This window comes from Onychomys torridus, chromosome 3, assembly GCF_903995425.1.
Source record: "Onychomys torridus chromosome 3, mOncTor1.1, whole genome shotgun sequence".
Lineage (NCBI taxonomy): Eukaryota > Metazoa > Chordata > Mammalia > Rodentia > Cricetidae > Onychomys > Onychomys torridus.
Window position 1 is genome coordinate 108,007,937 of NC_050445.1, and position 22,340 is coordinate 108,030,276.

At 50.0% G+C, this 22,340-nt stretch overlaps 1 protein-coding gene across 1 annotated transcript in view; it reads left to right on the forward strand.

Moving 5' to 3' along the window:
- Nup210 (nucleoporin 210) overlaps window positions 1-22,340 on the forward strand; it is a 99,093-nt gene that overhangs the window by 63,559 nt on the left and 13,194 nt on the right. Inside the window, exons 21-32 of the mRNA XM_036181791.1 lie at window positions 5,088-5,216; window positions 6,339-6,466; window positions 6,579-6,714; window positions 8,054-8,116; window positions 8,235-8,414; window positions 11,168-11,248; window positions 12,414-12,545; window positions 13,929-14,087; window positions 16,791-16,882; window positions 18,288-18,462; window positions 20,004-20,179; window positions 21,923-22,143. Of these exons, the coding sequence (XP_036037684.1) occupies window positions 5,088-5,216; window positions 6,339-6,466; window positions 6,579-6,714; window positions 8,054-8,116; window positions 8,235-8,414; window positions 11,168-11,248; window positions 12,414-12,545; window positions 13,929-14,087; window positions 16,791-16,882; window positions 18,288-18,462; window positions 20,004-20,179; window positions 21,923-22,143 (1,672 nt within the window). The remainder of the gene's footprint in view (window positions 1-5,087; window positions 5,217-6,338; window positions 6,467-6,578; window positions 6,715-8,053; window positions 8,117-8,234; window positions 8,415-11,167; window positions 11,249-12,413; window positions 12,546-13,928; window positions 14,088-16,790; window positions 16,883-18,287; window positions 18,463-20,003; window positions 20,180-21,922; window positions 22,144-22,340) is intronic.

The following is a 22,340-nucleotide window of genomic DNA, read 5'->3' on the forward strand; positions in this document are numbered from 1 at the left end:
TGGTCAGCAAACACTCTGTGTCCACCTCAGAAAAAGATCACATGCAGCTCATGTAGGACCTGTGGGAATTGGTCATGGCAACCATGAGAGGGATACATACATACATACATACACACATACACACACACACACACACACACACACACACACACATGCACACACGCACGCATATATATATATATATTGTTGCTGGAAGATTCCAAGGTACCTAGGATGCCCCTTTTCTAAACTTCCTGATGTAACTGTCTGCATTGCAAGAGGCACTGGCTCTGTTCATGGCTTGGGGACCATTTGTTTTTCTGTTCCTCCTTTACTCTCTTCTTATGGTTTAGGTCTATGTTTTCTAATCTGTTTTAATTTCCTTTTTAAAAGTTTCTTTTTTAATTTTAGTGTATGAATGTTTGCCTGCATGTATGTGTGCACCACCTGCAGAAGCCAGAAGAGGGCATCACATCCCCTGGAGCTAGAGTTACAGATGGTTTTAATCCCATGTGGGTGCTGGGAATAGAACCCAGGTCCTCTGGAAGAGCAGCCAGTGCTCTTAACCACTGAGCCATCTCTCCAGCCTTTTTATTTTTAAGACCCTGGGGTCTCCCTACATTTCCTGGCTGACCTTGAGCTCCTTGGCTAAAGTGTTCCTCCCACCTCAGCCTTCTGAGTAGTTAGAGCTGTATGTGTGATGCTCATACTTTCCCCAAGCATTTTCATTGTTCCCTTTATAAAAGAAGGAATAATTGTACAGCCCTGTGTGTGAGTGTGCCTTGTCAAAGCTTGACACTAGGAGGAAAAGCTCCAGCTGAAATTCATCCACACATCGGGAAACATACCTTATCTTTGTGTTCTTCTAGAGATTAAAAATAACTTCCCGCTATCGAGAAGAGGGGAATTTGAAATCAGGAGAGGTATGTCTGTTGCCACAGCAACCAACTACAGTTTCTCTTAGTCAGGTTGCCCTTCGTGAGTAAGCTGAGGGTAAACCTATGGCCAGAAGAAGGACCTTTCATCCAGGAGTGAGTGTTCTTCAGTCAATTTTGGGCTTGGCTCTGTGTATAGGTAGTGAGTACACCACATGTGGAGGTATTCAAGTAGAAGCCGGATCCTTTGTTTAAAGACTCAAGGATTCCAGCACTACAGCTTCCCCTAGAAGACCTCTGAGCTCCTTCAGAAACTGCCATTCTTGGGTTACCACTGTGTGAGTATCAGTGTCCCCCCATCTTCACAGAGGGTTGTAGCCATTCTGTCCCATGGCAAGTCTGGCACCCTGGGAAGTGGCACCTTGGAGGCAGGCCTTCTGAGTGTGGCATCTGTCCCAGCAGGTTCCATGGAACACTGACCTTGGGTCTCTGCTTTCTCCTCTAACAGCTTCAAGGGGAAATTGGGTCCTATTTCCTTCTCCCTCTCCGGAACCTGCAGGATCTCTCAGAGTGTTGATGGGCTGTGACGGGTGCCCCGCATCCTTCAGAAGGCTGTCTATGAAGGACACATTTGCACATTTCTTTGGCATTTTGCAGCTGTTAATTAGCAGCATTCTCATTTCTCTTGCTCACAGACAAGAAAGCTCACAGCCGTTCTCACGTAGCTCCTAGACAATGCTTCGTTCTCCTCTGTTGATAGGGATTTGAAGCTCTACAATGGCTCCTGGATGTATGTAGTTGTCTTCTCAGTGTCTTTGGAGGAGATCTGAGTGCGCAATGCAGGAAGCAGGCTGTGGTGGAAGTTTTTGTGCCCACACAATGAACCCCAGGCTGAGCAAGGCTGATTAGTTTTGCTCACACAGCCCCCAGAACCCTCTGCAAGGGGCCTTTATTTTATTTTCGGCTGGTTTGCACAGAAGAGTGTTTACCTGATTTAAACTCAGGATTTCTTCCTCCTCAACCATTCCTCATATTTCATGAGTCCTCTGAGCTTAGCCTGTCACTGAGAGCTTGGTGTGCCCTGAGCACTTGACGCTCCTTTCTGCTGTGTTCATTCAACAAAACTCTAGTGCAGAGTATGGCGGTAATAAGGGATAAGGCTTGCAGACTCTGCTCTGGTGAGCCATAGTAGTGCTTTTTTTACCGCTCAGTACTGCAGTGTGTGGCCAGCCATGATGCTCTGGGGCATAGCAGAAGCACACTGGGGATGAGTTGATAGGAGGTGACGGTTGTAGAGCTTGAATTCAGCTGTGTCCTGTGTCTTCTGTGAGGCTGATGGTGTGGTGGCTAGCCCTACTTTCACTCTTGGGGGACTATCAGAGCTGATCACTGCATGAAGTTTTATCTAGGCTGAGACTCCTGGATACCTGTGGTTTTTGTGTGAGCTCTGGTCATCCCTGTAGACTGATGGTAGAGATTAAAGACATGGGTCCCAGTCCTCTTGCATGGTAACTTGACTTACTTCATGGCATTGATGAGTACATCACAAGAGAGAGAAGCTAATGGTCCCACTGATGGTCAGAAATATTACTAGGGTCTTATCCATCTGAAAATATCACATGCCACAAATCGGAAGTGTGAACGAGGCCCAGGAAGGCGGGGCCAGTGAGCTCATGGGCCATAGAGTTTCTTAATGAGGAGTAATGCATTCATCATCTCCAAACTGATGACAGGACTTTCCCTTGGGCTCAGTACTTGATGACATTCTCAGGTGGCACTGTCAACACTTAGAAATGAGAACTTATTCCAGACACCCTCACTGCCTTTTCTCAGTGTTCCTGAATGCCCATCAAGAAGCATGTGAGTTTACAGACTCTTGAGAAGATTAGTGAGGAGTGCTCCAAGGTCTCCATGGGACTGCGAGCTGGTGGTCAGCTCTACTTCTCTCCATGCTGTTTCTTTGTCTTCAAAGTGACCTCATGCACAGGACTCAAAGCTTTCTTACAGGACAGAGGGGGCTGAAGTGAGTCCAGGAGTGGAGCAGCCAGACTTCGCTGCTTCCCCACATGCAGCCTGGTGCTGTCCTCCCCTCCTGTCATCTGGAAGGTGTATGAATGTCCATCTTCTGGGAAGCCAAGTGGAAGAGGAATTGATTTCCCCACTGCCATTTTATGCTTTTGTTTAAAATGTGCAAAGTGATTTTTTTTTGAAGGACAGAGAGGAAAACAAAAAAGAAAAAGCCCACCCACGCCTGTATTGCCCACGTGGGTCTGTCGGCTGCGGGTTCACCGTGTAATTTCCTCAGGTTATAAAGGACATGCCAGCTCCTAACAGCAGCAGCTCCTGCATGTGCGTCAGACAGGGGGCTCAGGTCATGTTCTCAGAGGTGCTCATTCCTCCATGTAATTTTGCATGAGTTTTCTTTAGGGGAAAGTAATAACAGTCACAGCAAAGCCTGATGACTGGTGGCTTTTCCACCCATACTTAATACCAGGCTGGCTAGCAGCAGCAGCTCAGATCCCACAGCCATCATTTTGGAATGTAAGTGTGATTCCCACCCTGGGATCCTTGTTAATCTACTTTAAGCCATCATATTAAATAAGCCAGGTACACCTCATCTGCTTGAATGTGCCCTGGAGCTCAGTTACACCTGCGTAGAGCAGCTTGGCCCAGCTTTCCAATTTTGTCTACCCCTAGCTACCTGTGGGCTTAGGTCTTTCCTAGCTTAGACTCCCTACTGGCCCTCTCCTCTCCTCTCCTCCTCTTCTGTTTGCTGAAGGCCTCATTTCCCTGTGAAGGAGGCAGTGCCCCCAGAATGGGGAACTGAGCCACCACAGTTGGATCCCTAGCTCCCCTTCAGGCTGTTTCCACTCTGCCTTTGAAGCATGGCTTGCTCTTCTGTCCTTTAAAGCTGTTGGACCAGAATCCATAAGGTCTATGTTCTCTGCAGAGTTCTTCAGAACTTCCCATCTTAACCAAGCTAGTTCTGCTCTGCAAAGCTACAGCAGTGTTAAGTACCTGGTTTCTGTGCTTCATCAGAGACGCACTCAAAGCTGCCAGCCTCTGTCTGATCAAGGCATGGAGGTTGGGTACAGGCTGCTAGTGCCAGATACCAGGCCCTGTGAAGTCTTCTGGAAGGTGGAGGTCAGTATGAAGGGGAAAGACAAGCTGAAAAATTTCAAACAGTGATGAGGGGAATTCAACCCAGCAGAGGGAAGAGCATACCTATCTGGTGAGGGAAGTGAGGCTTGAAATTGGAGCCAGCAGCTGAGGGCTGGGGAAAGAGGCAGAAAGTTGGTTATTTTTCTTTGATGGAGAACCAATTCATACCCACCCCCCGAACCCCACCCCACAAATTCTTGGTATTGGAACTAGGTTTATAAATGCTGAACTGTTTGATGAATGCATTTATACCCCTAAGCCCCACTGTGACAGAATATAACTGGCAAAGTCAGTCACTCATCCTGCCCCTGCCTGCCCAGGCTCAGAAGCCACCCAGCTGAGACACATGCCTGAAGGACTTGTTGTGACAAGTCCATGTTTGATAGTCAGATGTTCCCTTTGAGGAGCCACTGCAGCTGAGCCAGTGCTTGGAGTTGTGGCTGCTTAGGGGAGGCTCTAGGGCTGCATGGGCAAGGAAGGGAAAGGGTGCTGTGGGAGCCAAAAGACTAGGAAATTCAAGCTTGTGTTTGTTCATTCACCTAAAACTTCTTAGTTGGCCATGACTACCTCTGGGTTGCAGAGATGGGTAGGCCCGTAGGAGCTCAGGAGTGGATGATCTGAATGATCTGTTATCAGGTCTGTTGTGCTGTGAATTCAAACAAGAACTCTGGAAACCACTGTCTGTCCCCAGTTCTGCCAGCTCCTGTCTTGCAGCTTCCCATGAGACTCCAAGGGATGTGCTGCTCTTACTAAAGCCACCTGGCCAAGCCATCCTAGGTTTAAAATTTCTGCCTCCAGCTTTCCGTGTATCCTCATCCATCACACTTGGGTCAGTTTTCCCCCCTTTTTATAGAATGCATAAAATTGAGATGTATCTGCTTTAGATCCCTCTGGCACTAACATCCCATCTTCAGTTAGTGCCCTGGCTGCTAGGGTGACAGAGGATCTTCTGTGTCCGCTTCTAGCCAGGTAGTTCCTGAGTGTTATCTCAGGAGGTAAGCTACTGCTAACTACTCCTTGAACAGAAATGGGACCTGCGGCCTTGTGACCCTATCCACCTCTGCTTTGCAGGTGCACCCTCTGCTCCCAGGCTCATCAACTGTCATGGTCCATGACTTGTGCCTGGCCTTCCCAGCCCCAGCAAAGGCCATCATTCATGTCTCGGACATCCACGAGCTCTATGTTCGAGTGGTGGACAAGGTCAGTAGACACTTATCTGCATGGCTCCTTCTCTGCTAATGCATATAAAGTAAGGACGGCATGTCCTGGGAAGTGTTTCCTTATATCCTTTGCTTTTCCTCCTGGGTCCTGCCTACCTCTGTCCCCTCCAGAGTAGCTGAACTTACGTTACCATCTCTGACTCCTGTGCCTCTTGTGGACAGTGCAGGCTGATGTCCCTGCTATATTTCTTCATCCCAGTTGTCATCAGTAAAGTTGGCAGTAAGTCCTGCCTGCAGGATTGACTGAATTAGCCTTGACTTGGGAATGCATGTCCTCTGGCTCACATAGGTTTATTCACCAGCCTGGCACACACCTTGGTGAGCATAGAGTTTTGCCTCAGAATGTAGGATGGATTCTTGGGAATTTCAGGAGCAATTGAGTAAGACTCAATACTGCCAAGTGCTCCTGTGATGTGAATAAACAGCAGACGTAGATTTTCCTTTTGTGTGAATGGGGAACTGATTCAGAGCTGAGATGGCTGAAGGTAGGCTTCCAGGGCTTGCTGCCCAGTCTCTGTTTACCTGTGCTGATGAAAAGGTTAGTCATTGAAAGAGGGATGTTCAGGCAGCTTAGACTTCCTAGCTTAAAGCTAAGAGTCTATTACCCAGCCTCAAATACTCCCCTGAGTATTTTCTTATGGAGACAGGTTGGCTGTATATCACAAGCTGACCTTCAACTCACTATCCTCCTGCCTCAGCCTCCTGAGTGCCAGCAAGGCCAGGTTCTCTTCAGCTTGTTCACTGGATTCCTCATCAGTAGGCACTCCAGGCCCTCCTTTCCTAAAGTGCCTGCTGATAGGCTGCACAGATTTGAGCTGTTCAGACACTAAGCCCCTCTCTGCCCATGTTGTTCTAAGCTGTGTCCTGTCTCTCTAATTTGATTGGTAGCCCACCAGTAGAGAGTGGCCTCCATGCCTCCCTAGCCCCGTATACTATAATCTCATCACTTATCACTCGTTGACTGGCCAAGCCCAGACATCATTCTGGGTGACTTGTCAGAAGTTCCCAAGCTCTGAGATGGAGGTTGGTGATGCTGAAAGCCTTGGGTGCCACATATTGGGGGAATGATCACTGAGATACCACTCCTGAGCCTGTGCCTTAGGTGGAGATCGGGAAGGCAGTCAAGGCCTATGTCCGCGTGTTGGACTTCTACAAGAAGCCTTTCCTGGCCAAGTACTTCACCTTCATGGACCTGAAGCTGCGAGCTGCCTCCCAGATAGTCACGCTGGTGTGAGTCCTCACAGGAATTGGGAAGGGTGTCCTGGGGATGGGGCGGATTCCCCTTGTAGCTTCTCAGGCAGCTCTTCTCAGAGGAGGAATCCAGCGCTTCTTTCTGTCTCAGGACTCTCGATGAAGCTCTAGACAACTACACGGCCACATTCCTCGTGCATGGCGTGGCCATTGGCCAGACCAGCCTGTCTGCAAGTGTGACGGACAAATCTGGGCAGAGAATCAGCTCCACCCCACAACAAATTGAGGTAGTTCTGCTCCTTTTGCTCTGTGGGCTCCATCCTGGTTAGGCGTGTCTTTACCATGGCAGGCTAGGATTTCGGCTATAAGGAGAAGCCATGTTAAAGTCTGTGCCTTACCATGTCCTCTGAGCAGAAGGCATAGTCACCAGCTCCCAAGTATGTAGATGGCAGCATTAGATGCATAACCAAAGGGACCTTGAGATGTTGACTTCCTTCTGTGGCATAGGGGTCTAGGCTGTGCTGTGTCCCGTGGCAAAGGGACAGGCAAATATTCTTTCCAGAAAGCAGTGGCCAGGTGGAAGCCATAGACTGATTTTAGCTTGTGTAGAAATAACTCCTCCAGTCAGTTCTGAGCCTTAGCCCAGGCCCAGGAGGGCCAAGAGCACCTGCCAGGGTAGTGCAAGCAGAAGGGGTCAGAAAGGGGATTCCTGGGGCAGGTTGTCCTGAACAGCTGAGCTCTGAGGCCCCTACACCATCTCAATGTAGTGTAGGCTATCCTGCATCTAGGTTTTCACAGGCACCCCACTATCAGCAGAGGTCAGCGCAGCCAGGGTCAGGCCACCTTGCCCAAGAATCCCCAAATACCCACTAGCAGCAGCAATAGCACCATGTTCTGCAGACCTTGGCCACACAGGGGTGACAGGCTTCATTGATCTGCCTTCAGAAGCGGGTGGAGGCGGTTTGTGCCTCCAGATGGAAGTGTGCCTTCCTCCTACTGGTGGTGAGGAATTCGTTTCTGCCTATAAATAGCACAGCCCAACCAAGACTAATTCTCAGCACATAGCAGTCTCCACGCTCTCCTTGGAGCACTTCTTACATGTTTGACAAGCAGGAACTTGTGGGGGCTGTGGGGCAAAGTTGCTACAGAGATGAGGTGTCTACCTGGCTATTGACTGCTCCTGAGCCCTTTCTTCTGAGGGAAAATGGTGCAGCTGTTGAAGTAAAGCTCTATTCCAAGATAGTTTGCTTTTAGTAGCGCTAGAGGCAGCTTTCCAACGAGGAATCAGAATTCTGGGGACCCCAGTCACAACTTCGGCAGACACCCTTAATTACCACAGGGCTTGTCAGATGCCAATTACAAGGACCCACCTCTGGCTTCATAGCTCTCAGGTAGATTAGACCAGAGGATTCCTGATGGGTCCACAGGACGCCATCAGGAAGTACTAGTGCTACTAGTTGAGGTCTGCACTGAGAGATCAAAGGGCATTATTCCTGTGATCATAGGTTTCCCCGGCACTGCCAGTTACCCTCAGCTGAGAGATGTCCTCATGTTCAGTGCACATCCTGTGCAGCCAGTATCAGCTTGCAGGTGCCAGTCCTCTCTCTCTTCTACCTCCACATCCAGGTCTTCCCTCCGTTCAGGTTGATACCCAGGAAGGTGACACTGATCATTGGCGCCATGATGCAGGTAGGAGCCACTGCAGGTCAATGCAGGCCTTCACTGTTGGCATCCTTACCCTGGTGGGATGATAAGGGCTCTCCAGTGTGGCAGGTCCTGACAAGAGCCACTGTTTCTCCCTTCTTAGATCACCTCTGAGGGTGGCCCCCAGCCTCAGTCCAACATCCTCTTCTCCATCAACAATGAAAGTGTGGCAGCAGTGAGCAGTGCTGGGCTGGTGCGTGGGCTCATGGTTGGCAATGGCTCTGTGCTGGGGGTCGTGCAGGCGGTGGATGCTGAGACTGGCAAGGTCATCATCGTTTCTCAGGTATCACTTATGCCACCAGTGATTGGCTTCTGGGGTGGTTTTGGTGTGGCAGATTTCTGCCAGATTTGATCTCTGCCTCTTTGAGGACACCCAGACCTGAGATGGCTCTTCTCCAGACTGAGCCTCCTGGGTTCTTCCAGATGTTCTCTGAGATAAGATCACTAATATCCCCAGCCCTACAAGTTCTGTAGTATATAATGAGGGTACCTGTGCTGGGGAACACTGATCTTGGTATTTTGGATTTTTTGGTATATATTTCGCTACCTTCCCCCTCTGCAGATGAATTGTGTGGCAAACCTGCTAGTGGCCCATGGCTGTTGTGGTGCTTCTGAGCCTTGGCCCAGGACTGCTTGAGGTTAGAGATCTGGATCCTTTTGTGCACTGTCTGCAGTGGGTCCTGATCATGTGGTGATGGGATGGAAGCAATCATTCCTGATGAGGTGCTCTGTGTGTAACAGTATGTGCCTAAATTCACGGGTGGGTGCTGGAAGCATGGTGTATGACAGCCAGTAATTTCAGACCTAGATTTGTAGTTCAGTCTTCTGCTCATTTCCTCCTTAACCACTGGCCCACTGGCTCTGGCTGCCTAGGCTCTTTGGTGGGCTTATTTCCCAGTTGCTTTTTTTTTTTTTTTTTTTTTTGGCCAGCAGGGAAGCTGGAAGCCTCAGTTGAAGCAGTTGTCTCCCCCTGGAGGTGTTCCCTGACCCACACCAATGGGTTGCTGACAATAGGTGAAAGTCAATTTTCACAGACTGACAGCTTCCCTTTCTGTAATGCAGTGGGGGGTCCTTTCTACTCCCAAGAAGGCCTGATGATAAAACCCAGAAGGACATCTGGATCTCTCTCTCTCTCTCTCTCTCTCTCTCTCTCTCTCTCTCTCTCTCACACACACACACACACACACACACACACACACACACACACACACACAACTACACAGTGGCTCACATAGGCATCTTGGAAGGCTCCTGTGGTTCCGTTCACAGGAGAGCTTATTTAGTGTGCAGTGACAAGTAGTTTATTCCAGCCTCAGTTACCCCATCCCTCTAGGATGTCCTTTGTGGGCAGCCTGTACAACTCTCTACACTGGGAGCATCTAAGCACATGCCTAGGGGCCTGATGAGTGGCCACCTGCCATGGGCCTGGTAGTTCTGGTTCCCTGAGGCTGGCTTTGACCCACCATTGAGTTCATTGATTTGCTCCCTTTTCTAGCAGTTTCAATATCTGCCTCCAAGAATCCAAGTTTAAACACAAAGTCTTTGAATGGCAGGGGCAGCTGGCCCAGTTCTGTGTATCGATTTGGTGGAGATGGCAAGGAAGCACCAAGAATATTCTGGTGGTGTCCAGGGTTCACACAGGCATCCTAGAGAGTGAAATGAAAGACCTCAGGCTGCCCTGCTCTGTTCCATCTGTAGAAAGGACTGTGGCTTCAGAAATAGGCTCCTTTTTCTTCCCCATCTGCTAGAAGGCACAGCCCTGGTCCTCCCTGTGGCTTTCTCTCTACTCTTGTACGGGTCCTCCCAGCTGGGCCTTCTCTCACCTTGCTGGGCCCTCTCCTTCACCTGTCTCCCATCATGGTCCTTGGCAGGGTGTAGGGGTTTTGTCACCAGCTATTCTGAGAGGCTCAGCTTGTAGCTTCCACATCCACACTGGGCATATGATTCTGTCAGATGCTGCTGGCTCCATCTGTCCAATCCTGAACACACCAGCATCCCAAGGCCAAGGGGTGGTCCAGAAACAGCTAGAACTGAGCAATCAGAAAGATAAGGGGAAGGAAGGACTTACTGGGCCCCTCTTATGAAACAAGCACTTGCCTAAATAACAGGGCACTAGCTGGATGTCTTAGTTACTTTTTCTATCCCATAACAAAATACCATGACCAAGGCAACTTTTAAAAGAAGATACTTAGTTGGGGGCTTGCTTAGTTTCAGGGTGTAAGTCCATCTCCATCATGGCAGCAGGCGGGCAGGCATGGTGCTAGAACAGTAGCCGAGAGCTCACATCTTAGCCACAATCATGAGGCCAAGAGTGAAGACTGGGGATGGAATGGGCCTTTGAAACCTCAAAGCCACTCCCAGTGACACACCTCCTCCAACAAGACCATACCTCTTAGTCCTTCCCAAACAGTTCCACCAACTGGGGACCGAGCGCTCAAATAAATGAGTCTCTGGGAGCCATGCTCATTTACACCACCACAGCAGAGAAGGAAGGTGGACTCCATTTGTGCATTGTCTAAAGAGCTAAAAAGCTTATTAGCCCAACTAACCCCCGTTAGTTAGCAACACCTGGAGGAGCCAGTACAGCTAGTCTTTGGTTAGATTAATTGACTTATGGAGCTAAGGATAAAGGAAGATGTAAAACCTGCTGCCATCAGATGTGACTGGTTCCTCTGCTCTTCCCTCTATCCTGGTGAGTCAGAGAGGCAGATAGGCTAAGTATGGAGTTGGGACTGTCTGAGGCCTATCCTGAGAGATCCACACAGCCTAGAGAAGAGCAAATCAGGGTCTTGGTCGCCTGTCTACAGTTCTAACCGATAGCACTGACTCAGATAGGATAGGGCTGCAGACCCAGGACCAGACTGGAACTCCTAATGTGTAGGGAAAGAAAAAGCTGGTCCATGGAGTGAGCCATCCTCAAAGCATAGCTTCACAGGCAAGTGAGTATGCTGCTGGTGATTCATAGCTGGACAGATGCCTCCTTCCCCTGGAGGGTTCTCAACAACCCAAGTAGCCTGAGCCCCAGCTCTCTTCTAGGACCATGTGGAGGTACAAGTGCTACAGCTCCAGGCAGTGAGGATTCGTGCCCCAATCACGCGAATGAGGACCGGAACCCAGGTGAGGTGGGAGCCTGATGGGTCAGGGGGCCTTAGGCTCTGGGCCCAGGTTCTTAACAGGCCACTGCTGGTGCACCTTGCCTTGTGAGGGAACCACCTTTACCCTTCCTCTGTGGGGCATGTTGGTCTATGGGGCTCAGATCTCTTGCAGCGTGGGTGTCAACACTCACCCCCAAGCTCCATGTTTTTGGCCTTCCCTACTGATACCTGCTTGTTCCTAAGGCTACTGCCTTTCAGCACAGTAGAACATGGGTCTGTGATACTTGCTCTATAGTGCAAGTGTATATGCACCATATACTTGGGTGGTAGTAATCGCATTCACAGATGAACAGAAAGGTGGCCTTCTGCCCAAGGTCACTAAGTTGGATGTGGTCCTTTTGTATCTGAGGACATGCAAGCCTCCTAAGTACAATGGAGTACCATTCTCTTCCAGCTCCTCTGTGTACTTTCATTGTGCCTGGGTGACTTACAGCATATTAGATGCTGTAAGTGCTTCTGTGTGGCTGTCAGACCATACTGGCCTAGGGAATAAAGATGAGGAAAAGTCCATGAGTGTCCCTGACAGGCCCAGTCTTTTCTGTTTAGGTACATAACTGAGGAACCTGGGGCTAGAAAGGTCTAGTGGTAAGTGGTGGGCTAGGAATTGCCCAGGCAACCTGCTTGGTATCCTTCCCCCCTCTTTTTGCCATTAGCCACATCACCTTCCCCAGTACCCTCCAGCAGGCACTCAGCAAGCAGATTGAAGTATTCACCCCATTGTGTCCATCCCCAAGAGCAGAGTCTCCCTGCTGGAGCAGGTCTAAAGGCGTGGGGCAGTTGTTCAGTATTGTGAGGCAAACTTGGGCATCCTAGAGTTCCAGGGCTTAGTCCAGAAAGGAACCTTCATGCACAGCCCCTGCCCCCCTGCCCCCCCCCCCGTGCCTCCCCCCCTGGTGACAGTGACAGGGTGGAGATTTAATCTGGCCTGTGTGTGTTATTTGTATTATATCAGACTCCTAGAGCCTCTGCCCTGCCCTTGTCAGATTAGGAAAGACCAGGGCACAGTTCCCACTGCAGAAGAGAAGCAGAGAGAAGCAGGGAAGCTTTGGGGTCAGGGAGGATGGGGATGTGTGTATGGGGGTTACCCAGTGCTGAAACCAGCAGTTACAAGACCTGGCTTCCCCCAGATGCCTGTCTATGTCACCGGGATCACCAGCAACCAGAGCCCTTTCTCCTTTGGCAATGCTGTGCCAGGCCTGACCTTCCACTGGTCTGTCACAAAGCGGGATGTCCTGGACCTTCAAGGACGGCACCATGAGGTAACCTCCCAGAAATCCCAACTCCTTGCCTGAACCAGCATCCTTCCTGGTTGAGGCTTCTACCACATTGTCTCATGGAAGTCTACATATTGCTGTTTAGGGTATATCTGCCACTGTTCTGTTTTCATAACAAAATACCAGAGGCAGGATACTTTATGAAGAAAAGGAGGTTATTTAGTTCTCAACTTGGGGAGTTTCACAGCATGGTACTAGTATTAATGCTGCCCTAGTGAGAGCCTGCTGGTCATGTCACAGCATGGCAGTTGGTGTCATGGTCGTGGTATGAGATGTGTAGAGAGAGATGGCATGACAAAAAAGGAAGCCAGTCCCTCTCTGTGTGTGTCTGTGTGTGTCTGTGTGTGTCTTTGAACACCTACATACACACATCTCAACACACTCTCTCTTAGGAATTAACAGGAATCTGTCAAAGTCTATGAAGATCCCTTCTGAGGACAGTGCCCTCCCTAGCAGTTACCTTGCTGTGACCCCTTCTACACAGGCTCTTGTGCCCAAATTTATAATACAGGAATCCTTGGGGACAAACCATAGCCAAACTACAACTGCAGGTGACGGCCAGCAGACAGCAGCAAGAATATCAGCCTTGCTGCAAAGTCACCTCACCTCAAGAAGGTTCTGGGGTAGGGTCTCTAGCTTTGCACCTGCTTTGTGTCATGGTGCCAGGCAGCCCTGGGTCTTTGCTCTGGTTTGTCTCAGAGAGTAAACCCCTGTCCATCAGCCCTCCTCCAGGATCCCAGCCACCTCTGAGATCTTAGGGCTGGGCAGGGCAGACATTTAATTAAAGCCCATGGACAGGAAAGGACTGGCTCCTATGGCTCCAGGCTCTGACCACAGAAGGCCCCTTCTGGTCTTTGCCATGGATGATGGAGCTGGCAGCAGATGGCCAGGGCCAGGAGAAGGATTTCCTAACTGCCCAAGTTTCTACAACACACAACCAGTGCTTCTTGGGGCCCTGGCCCCAGGGCCAGGGTATTGCCTGGATTGTTTGAATGGGACACCAGCAGTGTGATTAGTCAGATACCCTGTATCAGTGTTTCTATAAGAAACCCTACACGGCCCAGCATGCCTCTGCGTGACTCCTGACATACCTGTGCACACAGAAGGCTTGGGGACATGCTGCTCTAAAGACAGTGGCTCTTGTGTGAATACAGTTTTCTAAACACCCACACATGGTGAAATGTGGCCCATGGTGCTGGAAGAACACCGATCTGTTCTACTCTGAGTTTGCCATCTGATTCTGGCAGCAAGACAGTGGCCTTTGAGAAAAGTCAGATACCTATCTGGGGCCAGTATGTCCATCTATCACCCTTCTAGGGCTGGGGCCCTGGACCTCTTTCTTGGAAACATACTTGATATCTTTCCCAGGCATCTATCCGGCTCCCCCCTCAATACAACTTTGCCATGAATGTGCATGGCCGGGTGAAAGGTCGGACTGGACTGCGGTTGGTGGTCAAAGCTCTGGACCCCACAGCTGGGCAGCTGTATGGCCTTGGCAAAGAGCTCTCAGATGAGATCCAAATTCAGGTAAGGGGCGGGTCGGTGAGAGGCACATGAAAGGGAGAGGGAGTACCAGTGGTCTGAGTTCTAGGATGGGGGCTTGGGCTACCCCAGCCACAAGGACCGCTTAGGCTGCTGAGGAATTAGAGATATTCACCTGTGTGGGAAGAGGCAGATGGGGAGTAGGATATATAGGTGGTGCCAGGGGAGGCAGAGGAGTGACTTTGAAGCATGAGAGGGGTTCGTGAGACCTGCGCAGAGACCTGGAGGCTGGCTCTGTCTTAAAGTCTTCCAGAAGTGCAGCTTACTCTTAGTTTGAGGTCTGGGAGTATCTTGCTATTAGGGACTGCTGACAGGGACAAGAGTTTACCATGTCTGAATTTTAATCACCTGTATTTATCAAACAATCACTTCTGGACTTCCTGATAGAGGCAGGCTTGCTCTTCTCCACTTCTGGCATTGACAAGTCTGGTGCTCACATGGAGCCCACCAGGCAGGCCACTTGTGGATGAAGCAGAGGCCCAAGGGACAAATGGTCAAGGCCACACAAGGTTAGAGGAGCTGTGTTCTGTGCTGTAGAGAGGGAGGGCCTTTGCCCAACACTGAGACCAAGTCAGTCTGGCCCAGAGATTCCCCAACGAGAGCCTGTTGCTCCCGTCTCTCCCTTAGACTTTTGCCTCCTGCTTCTGGATGAGACCTCGTACCTCTGTAAAACAGAGGAGTTGGTCTGAGAAACAGCTCAGTTAGGGAAATGCTTGCTGTGCTTGTCTGGGGACCTGACTTTGATCCTTAGAACCCATTTTAAAAAGCCAGGTGTGGGCCTAGAGAGACGGCTCAGAGATTAGAAGTACTTGCTGCTCTTACAGAAGAGCCAGGTTCAGGTCCCCGCACCCACATGGTGGTTTATAACCATCTCTAACTCCAGTTACAGGAGATCTATGCCCTCTTCTGACCTTTGTGGGTCCCAGGCACACTTGTAGTGCATATACATACAGGTAGGCCAAACACTACTACACAATAAATATAAAGCCTGGTATGGTGACTGTAGTTGTAATTCCAGCACTGGGGAGGTACAGATAGGGGGATCCTTAAGTTTCCTGGCCAGTCATCCTCACCTAATCTGCAAGCTCCTGGGCAGTGAGTGTCTCTGTCTTTTTTTTTTTTTTTTTTTAAATGTTAATATTGCCTAAGAAATAACACCTGAAGATGACCTCTGACCTCTGCACTAACCCATGCATGAGCCTACACACACACACACACACACACACACACACACACACACACACACACACACACAGAGAGAAGAGGAGTTGATAACTTGCCCCTGAAGAGGGTGTTTCACTCCAACGGCATCTTGCTGATGATCTGGGATTCTGTAACTTCTGAACCTTTGTAAACTGCAAAGAAAAACCGAGGTAGCCCTTGAGTACCAGGAGAAAGAAAAAAGTTCACATTCCCTCCTAGAGAAGAAAAGACTCCCCATCCCCATCCCCCCCCACACACACACATTCTAGACTTAGGGACAAAGGAGCAGATTTTCAAAGAAACAGCTGTTCTCTAACGCTTACCTCTTGCATAGGTGCACATGCACTTAGAAACAGACACTTGTTCACACACTCACAACAGGGACACAAGCAGGGAACAGACACAGGTGTGTCCAGAGGCACACACAGACTCATGCAGACACTGTTACAGACCCCACCCCATCCCGCGGTTAAACAGAACACATAGGCAGGGCATTGTAGTTTTGAGTCTGAGTGGTTTCATGTCTGTTTCCCTCCTTGACAGCCACTGGAGTTAGAGTAAGTCAAACCAGGGAAGTGGGGTCCAGCCCATAGATGTGTTTGTTGCCAGTATAGTTTTACCACATGGTATAATCGGCAGATGAATGAAGCCCAGCCTTTCTATCATTGGAGCTCTACTCTCCAATTTACTACAAGGCCTCACCATTCCCTGGTGCCTGCCAGACAGGTGCTGCTTCCCGAGGTGCTGGTACTGTTGATATCCTCACAGTTGGTGGTAAAGTGAGTTCACCTCCATCTAAAAAAAGGACATGCTTAAAGGGAACAGATGATGCTCCCACTGTGCAGCCGAAGTCCCAGTCAGTCAGAGAGCCACTCCATGTTTAGGACCACCTTCCTGGGTGAAGATGGCCTCTGATTCTGCCTCAGGTGCCCCTGACACCAAAGCCTGGGTCTCCCCAGGGCTGTTTTTCATTTTCCCTTTGGGATGTGCTGCCATTTGCCTCAGGTCCAGCTCCCGGAAACAGGTGGTACCAGAACCCACATTGTGGATATGGGGGTATGCTGTAGAAGATGAACACAGAGGTCCTGAGAAGGAACTGCTGTTTCCCCCTCAGAGAACTGCTCATCTGCTCAGGAGGCTCATCTGGTCTTGTCAGAAACTGGAAGTTCCATACACAGTGTCAGAATGTGTGGGCCCTTGAGCCAGGCTGGAAACAGTCTAAGCAAAAGGACTGAGGTGGAAGTGGGCTATGTGGAGAAAGGATCAAATTCCCATCAGATTCTCAGAACATCTATGAGTGATGGGATCAGATTTGGTCTGACACTGTCATACCCTAAAGACCAGCCCTCCCTATCACATCCCCAGCCACTTGGGAGGTGCTAAGGGCAACTTCCTGTCTCTCCTCAGCCCTCACTGAGGGAGAATAGATGCTTAGACTAGATGTGAGTCTGGTTGGGGTAGGAAATACAGCTCACTCTTTTCCAGGTATTTGAAAAGCTGCGGCTGCTGAACCCTGAAATAGAAGCAGAACAAATACTGATGTCACCCAACTCTCTTATAAAGCTGCAGACAAACAGGTATGTGACTCAGCTCTTGTTTTCTGTGAGGACGAGAGCTACGCTCTCATCTCATCCGACAAGCCATTTGTCAAAGTTGTCAGGTGCCCAGGGTACATGCAGGGAGCCTTTTTGGGTGATGTGCTTGAATTGGGGCAGCCTCTGCATCCCCCTTCTCTCCCAGTGGATGACCTCTGCTCCTCCATGGCTCTTCTGGATCCTTCTGTTTCCTGTAGCCAAAACTCGTTTTTATGAACACTGCTGAATTCAGGCTTTAAAAGGGACGAAAGTACCGACTTAGAAGTGTTAAATTTTTCAAATGCCCCTGTGTTTTCAAGACTTGCTACTCAAAGTAGAGCCCATGAATTAACAATAGCAGTGGCACTAGGGAACAGGATAAAAATGCAAAGCTTAGGTTCCACCTCAGGCCTACTGAAGGAAAAGCTGCACTTTAACAAAAGTCCCCAGGCAGTGTGGGCACATGCCAAGGCTGGTGGTGTGTTGTGTTAAAGGCTGGCTGCAAACATGGCTCCCCCTTGGATTCACCAAAGAATTCTTTCCTAACATGATTTAGACTTGAGTGGCACTTGGTGAGTGGGGGAACTCTGGCCACACAACCATATTGCATGAAGCACTCAAGGTTCATTTATCCAGAAATAACTCAGGATGAGATGCTAGGCTAGGCTCTATGACCACAGAGGTGAAGGACATACAGTGCCTCCAGAGACAGAGGAAGGATGGTGAGAGAGTAGTATGTAACCTTCAGGTGGAGCCCAGAGGACCTCTGGAGATTTAGGGGAGGAGTGTCATCTATGGAGATGCCTGATCTAGGGTCATCTTAAAGGATGAGTAAGACTTCTTCAGATTACAAGGAGGGAGCTGGGAGAAGAGAGTTCAGGCGGAGGCTGTAACATTTGCTTAAACTCATCTAGAGTGGTCCAGTAGCGCTAGCATAGGTGAGGAGCTTGCAGGCGCTCTCCGTGGGAATTGAAGGTCTCTCCTGAGCACATGAAGTGCTATGAACCTTTCCTTAGCAAATAGAGGCTAGCTCTTGGTCCATACAACTCAAAGCCCCCACACTGTCCTCCACTCCAGGCTGCCTCATTTCAGTAAGAGAAAATGATTTGCCGCCGAAATGGTCTTTTTTACAAAGTGTAGTTGATGAAACTCTGGTCTCAAGGTTTCCTATCCTGTTGGTTCCCTCTTGGATATACGCTGTTCTCCAAGTTGTAAGTTTTCCACATTAATCCTGTGGGTGACTGACAGGCTGCATAGCAACAGCAGCATGCAGTACTGATGAGCCTTGATACTAAGGTCGGAAGCAACTGGAGCCACAGATGTGAAATCTCCAGATAACGCACTGGGCTTCTGCCTGTGCTCTGGCTCCTCCATGCATTGTAAAAACAGATCATCTTGCTTCCCAAAGGGATGGTGCAGCTGTTCTGAGCTACCGTGTCCTCGATGGACCTGAGAAGGCTCCTGTTGTGCACATTGATGAGAAGGGGTTCCTGGTATCCGGCTCTGGAATTGGGGTGTCCACCCTCGAAGTGATTGCACAGGAGCCTTTTGGCACCAATCAGACTATCATTGTCGCTGTCAAGGTAGGATTGCCTTTCTCCCTGTCTGTGTAAAAGAGCAGTAGCTCAGAGGTGACACTTCTTCTCTCGGGTGTAAAAGTGATTCACCCTCCAGCAGAGGAATTCTGCTTAGGAATTTATCCAAGAACCACTCACAGGCAGAGGCCCTGGCTAGATTATGAGCCACTGGAGCCAAATATCCTGGAGAGTTATTGATTCCACCTAGCTTATTTCATAGAAGAGGAAACTGAGGCCCTGTGAATAGCCCAAAATCACAGAGTTGCAGTCTTGGCAAGCATGCTGATGTATTGCCACTGCACCTGACTGCTAACATTATTCCCACATCCACTATTGAGCCCCTGCCCAGATCAGTGCAGTACCTGAGTATTGGTGAAATTATTAAGGCAACTCCATGTAGTTAAAAGGAAGGTTTATTTTGTGGGGTAACTTACAAGTGAAGGGATAGGTTACAGGGTCTGGGAAAGGTGTAGCATAGTCCAGCAGTATTCTCTAGAGAACTCTGCTCGGTACCTCTAGCGTCCAAGGTACAGGAACCAAGAGTTCTGTGGCACATCCAGATCTCGGGTCTTCAGGGTCCTCTCCCGGCCCTGCCTTGTAGGCGTGACAGTTACTGAAGCCTCAGTGGGGGTTGAAACTTCCAGATCAAAGCTGGAACAGCTACCCACTACATCTGAGCACGGTTAGTTCTTCCCAGCATGAAGTATGCTCAGTACCAGACGTGCAAAAAATTGCATCAACTCTGAGGACGTAGTAGCTCATTTTGCAGCAGGGAACTGACTCGGGATGGCTCACTCAAGGCTGCACAGTAGCTCTGGACTGTGTTTACCATGCCCAAGGACCTATTCTGATATTCTGTGCCTACCAGAATCCCTGTCTCATTGTCACCACCTTCTGAGCCCTTGAAGACAGAGTGCACCCAGTCACCAGATGCTTTGGTTCAGATCTGGGCTGTAGCTTGTTTTGTTTAGTGGGGCTGGCAGGTGCCACCCACCTACTTTTTGAGTGATAGAAAGTACTAGGTGTTCATCATATCCTGACCCTATAACAATTAGCCTGCCTAGTGGGCTTTGGACTCTGATGGCAACTTTTGGCCAGGTGGGGGATTCTTGTCTAGGATCAGGCTAAATGTTTACCTGCCTTTTATGGGGATGTGGTTCAGAGATGGCTCTAGAGACGTACTGTTGGCCTTCATCAGCACCCCTGTAGGCAAGTGACATTCCCTCTCCATCCAGTGGGCATTGCTTCTATTTCAAATGCCCTGAAAGCCAGCTCCTCCCATGACTTAGAACATTTGCAGTCACAACCCAGACATTGTTTTTGCCTTGTGACCCACAACTTAAGTTTTCAGTCATGGATCTTGGCTCACCTAGGTCTTTTAGAGGTTGACTAGCTGTATTGGGTGATGAAAACTGTGTCACTAGGTGGAGACTCTAAGAAGCAAGGTCTTTCTTGTCCACACCCTGAAGTCAGCCCATCCCTTAAGTGTTTCTGAGATGGGGATCTACTCAGGCAGGTATCACTGAACTGCATGGTGTGTCCTCCAGGTCTCTCCTGTTTCATACCTGAGGATCTCGATGAGCCCAGTCCTACACACTCAGCACAAAGAGGCGCTGTCGGCTCTGCCTCTGGGGATGACCATGACCTTCACTGTCCACTTCCATGACAACTCTGGAGACATCTTCCATGCTCACAATTCAGTCCTCAGTTTTGCCACTAACAGGTAAGGGCATGGGCATTCATTTGTCACAGGGCGGCTGGTCTCGGTTGTGTCTGGATTTCATATAGGTCCAGAGGGTGAGGAAAAAAAGGTGGATGCCATGGGAGGATGGTTGAAGGGACGGCATGCTGTACCACACAGGCTGGGCCTGGAAGCAGCAGGTCCAATCTAGAGGCACAGGGAATGAGGGGAAAGAAAAGCCCAGGGTTTTGTCTGTGTGTGGCAGGAACTGTTAGGTGATGACGGTCCCTGATGGGCAGGAAGCAGAGAGCTGAGATGGGAGGGTTTGTGGAAGGCTCTCCATGTGACCAGGAAAGGAAGTGCAGGGAAATGGGAGCCGCTGCAGTCAGTCTGGTCCTGTCATCAATGGATGAAGAACAAGGTGCATGCTGCACACTGCATGGGCACACCATGCAAGAAACCAGTCACTGAATATCTGCTCCCAAGCTGGCTGCCATATCATTCTGGTTCCTCTCCTAGCCCTATTATAGAGGCCCAGAGAGGTCAAGCCATTTGCCATGAGCTACACAGCAAAGAAGTGGGGTTTGCATACCATATTTTCCCAGCTCCAGGCATGATTTTCTTAGGCTGGCTCTTTTTAATCCTTGCTGCAGCCTCGGTCCTGCTGTAAGGATGGAGAGGGTGACAAGAGGACCCAGGCTCCAATGTGGCATGCCAAATGTCTGAGTCCACTAGATAGCAGTGGCTCTCAGAGTGTGGTCCCCAGTCTGTCATCAGCATCCTCTGGGGATAGTTAGGGATACATTTCAGCAGGGCTCAGGACTCCATGATTTTAAAGGTTGTCGGCCTCTGCCCTGGGGCATTATAGAGGTAGCTGAGAGTAGGACTTATTTAGCTATCCAGGTGTTAGCTATCATTCCAACTTGGACTTCCCACAGACCTGAAAACACTTGTGTCCCCTTTGGCTAAGAATCCTGAAGGACAGGTCTAAGTGACATTGCATGGCAGGAGCCTGAGAAGGAAACCTGCTTGTAAACCTGGCTTTGTGGTTTCTTTGTGGGTCCTGTGAGTCTGACCATGTCGCTCATCTCCCCAAGATTCTCCCATCTGTCACATAAAGAATATAACTACTCCCATCAATGAAAGAGTGGTCATGAGGGCCTCTGGACAGCTATGGGCTCTGTACATAGCACCATCTGTCTGTCTGCCCTGGGGGAGGTAGAGCACAGGTCTTGCCGCCGTTGGCCGTACCACAGAAGTCACTCTGGCCTTGTGTGGCAGGAGCACCTGCTTGTAGCAGTCAGCTTGGGGTCAGCATCAAAGGCATGGGGGAGACCTGGGATTGGGTCAGACAACATGGCCCTTACTCCTGCCTGCCCGTCTCACCTCACTACCAGCCTTGCTTGATCCCCATAGCAGATGCACACGCACAACCTTGTGCCTGCTTCCCAGGCAGAGACAGAGTGTAGGAGTGCTTGAGCCAGCCACACAGAAGGCAGTCTGCACCTCCTCCTCAGCATGTCCTCTGTGGGTCATTTTCCTCCTTGGGTCTCTGCTTCCCTTCTAAGTGTGAGGGTGATGACGCTGGCACATCCCTACTAGGTGCTGTGGGTTGTGTCCCAAGAATGACAGGGAAGGGGGCATCAGGTCTGTGCCCCCCCTTCAGTAGAGCCACATCTGGGACCTCAGTCAGCCCCGTGTCACTCAGTAGGGGAGAGGGCTGCAAAGTTCTGTTTCTCCTCTGGCTTCTCGTCTGAGCTTCAACCCTCCTTTCCCTGTCTCTAGAGATGACTTTGTGCAGATTGGCAAGGGTACCACCAACAACACCTGCATCGTCCGCACAGTCAGTGTGGGCTTGACACTGCTCCGTGTGCGGGATGTGGAGCACCCGGGCCTCTCCGACTTCGTGCCACTGCCCGTCCTACAGGCCATCACCCCAGAGCTGTCTGGAGCTGTGGTGGTGGGTGACGTCCTCTGTCTGGCTAGTGTTCTCATTAGCCTGGGAGGTAAGAGGGATGGGACGGGTTCGTGCTAGGGTGTGGTGCCCCAGGAAGTGCTTGGTACCACATCACAGGAGGTGTGCGGGTGGAACCTAAAGGATGTTCATTTGTGTGTGGCCAGGTAGCAGTGGAGATAGTATTGGCCATGCAGCCCAGTGTTCACCGTCTGGTGGTTCACAGCACAAGTCTGCCAGCCCCCTGCC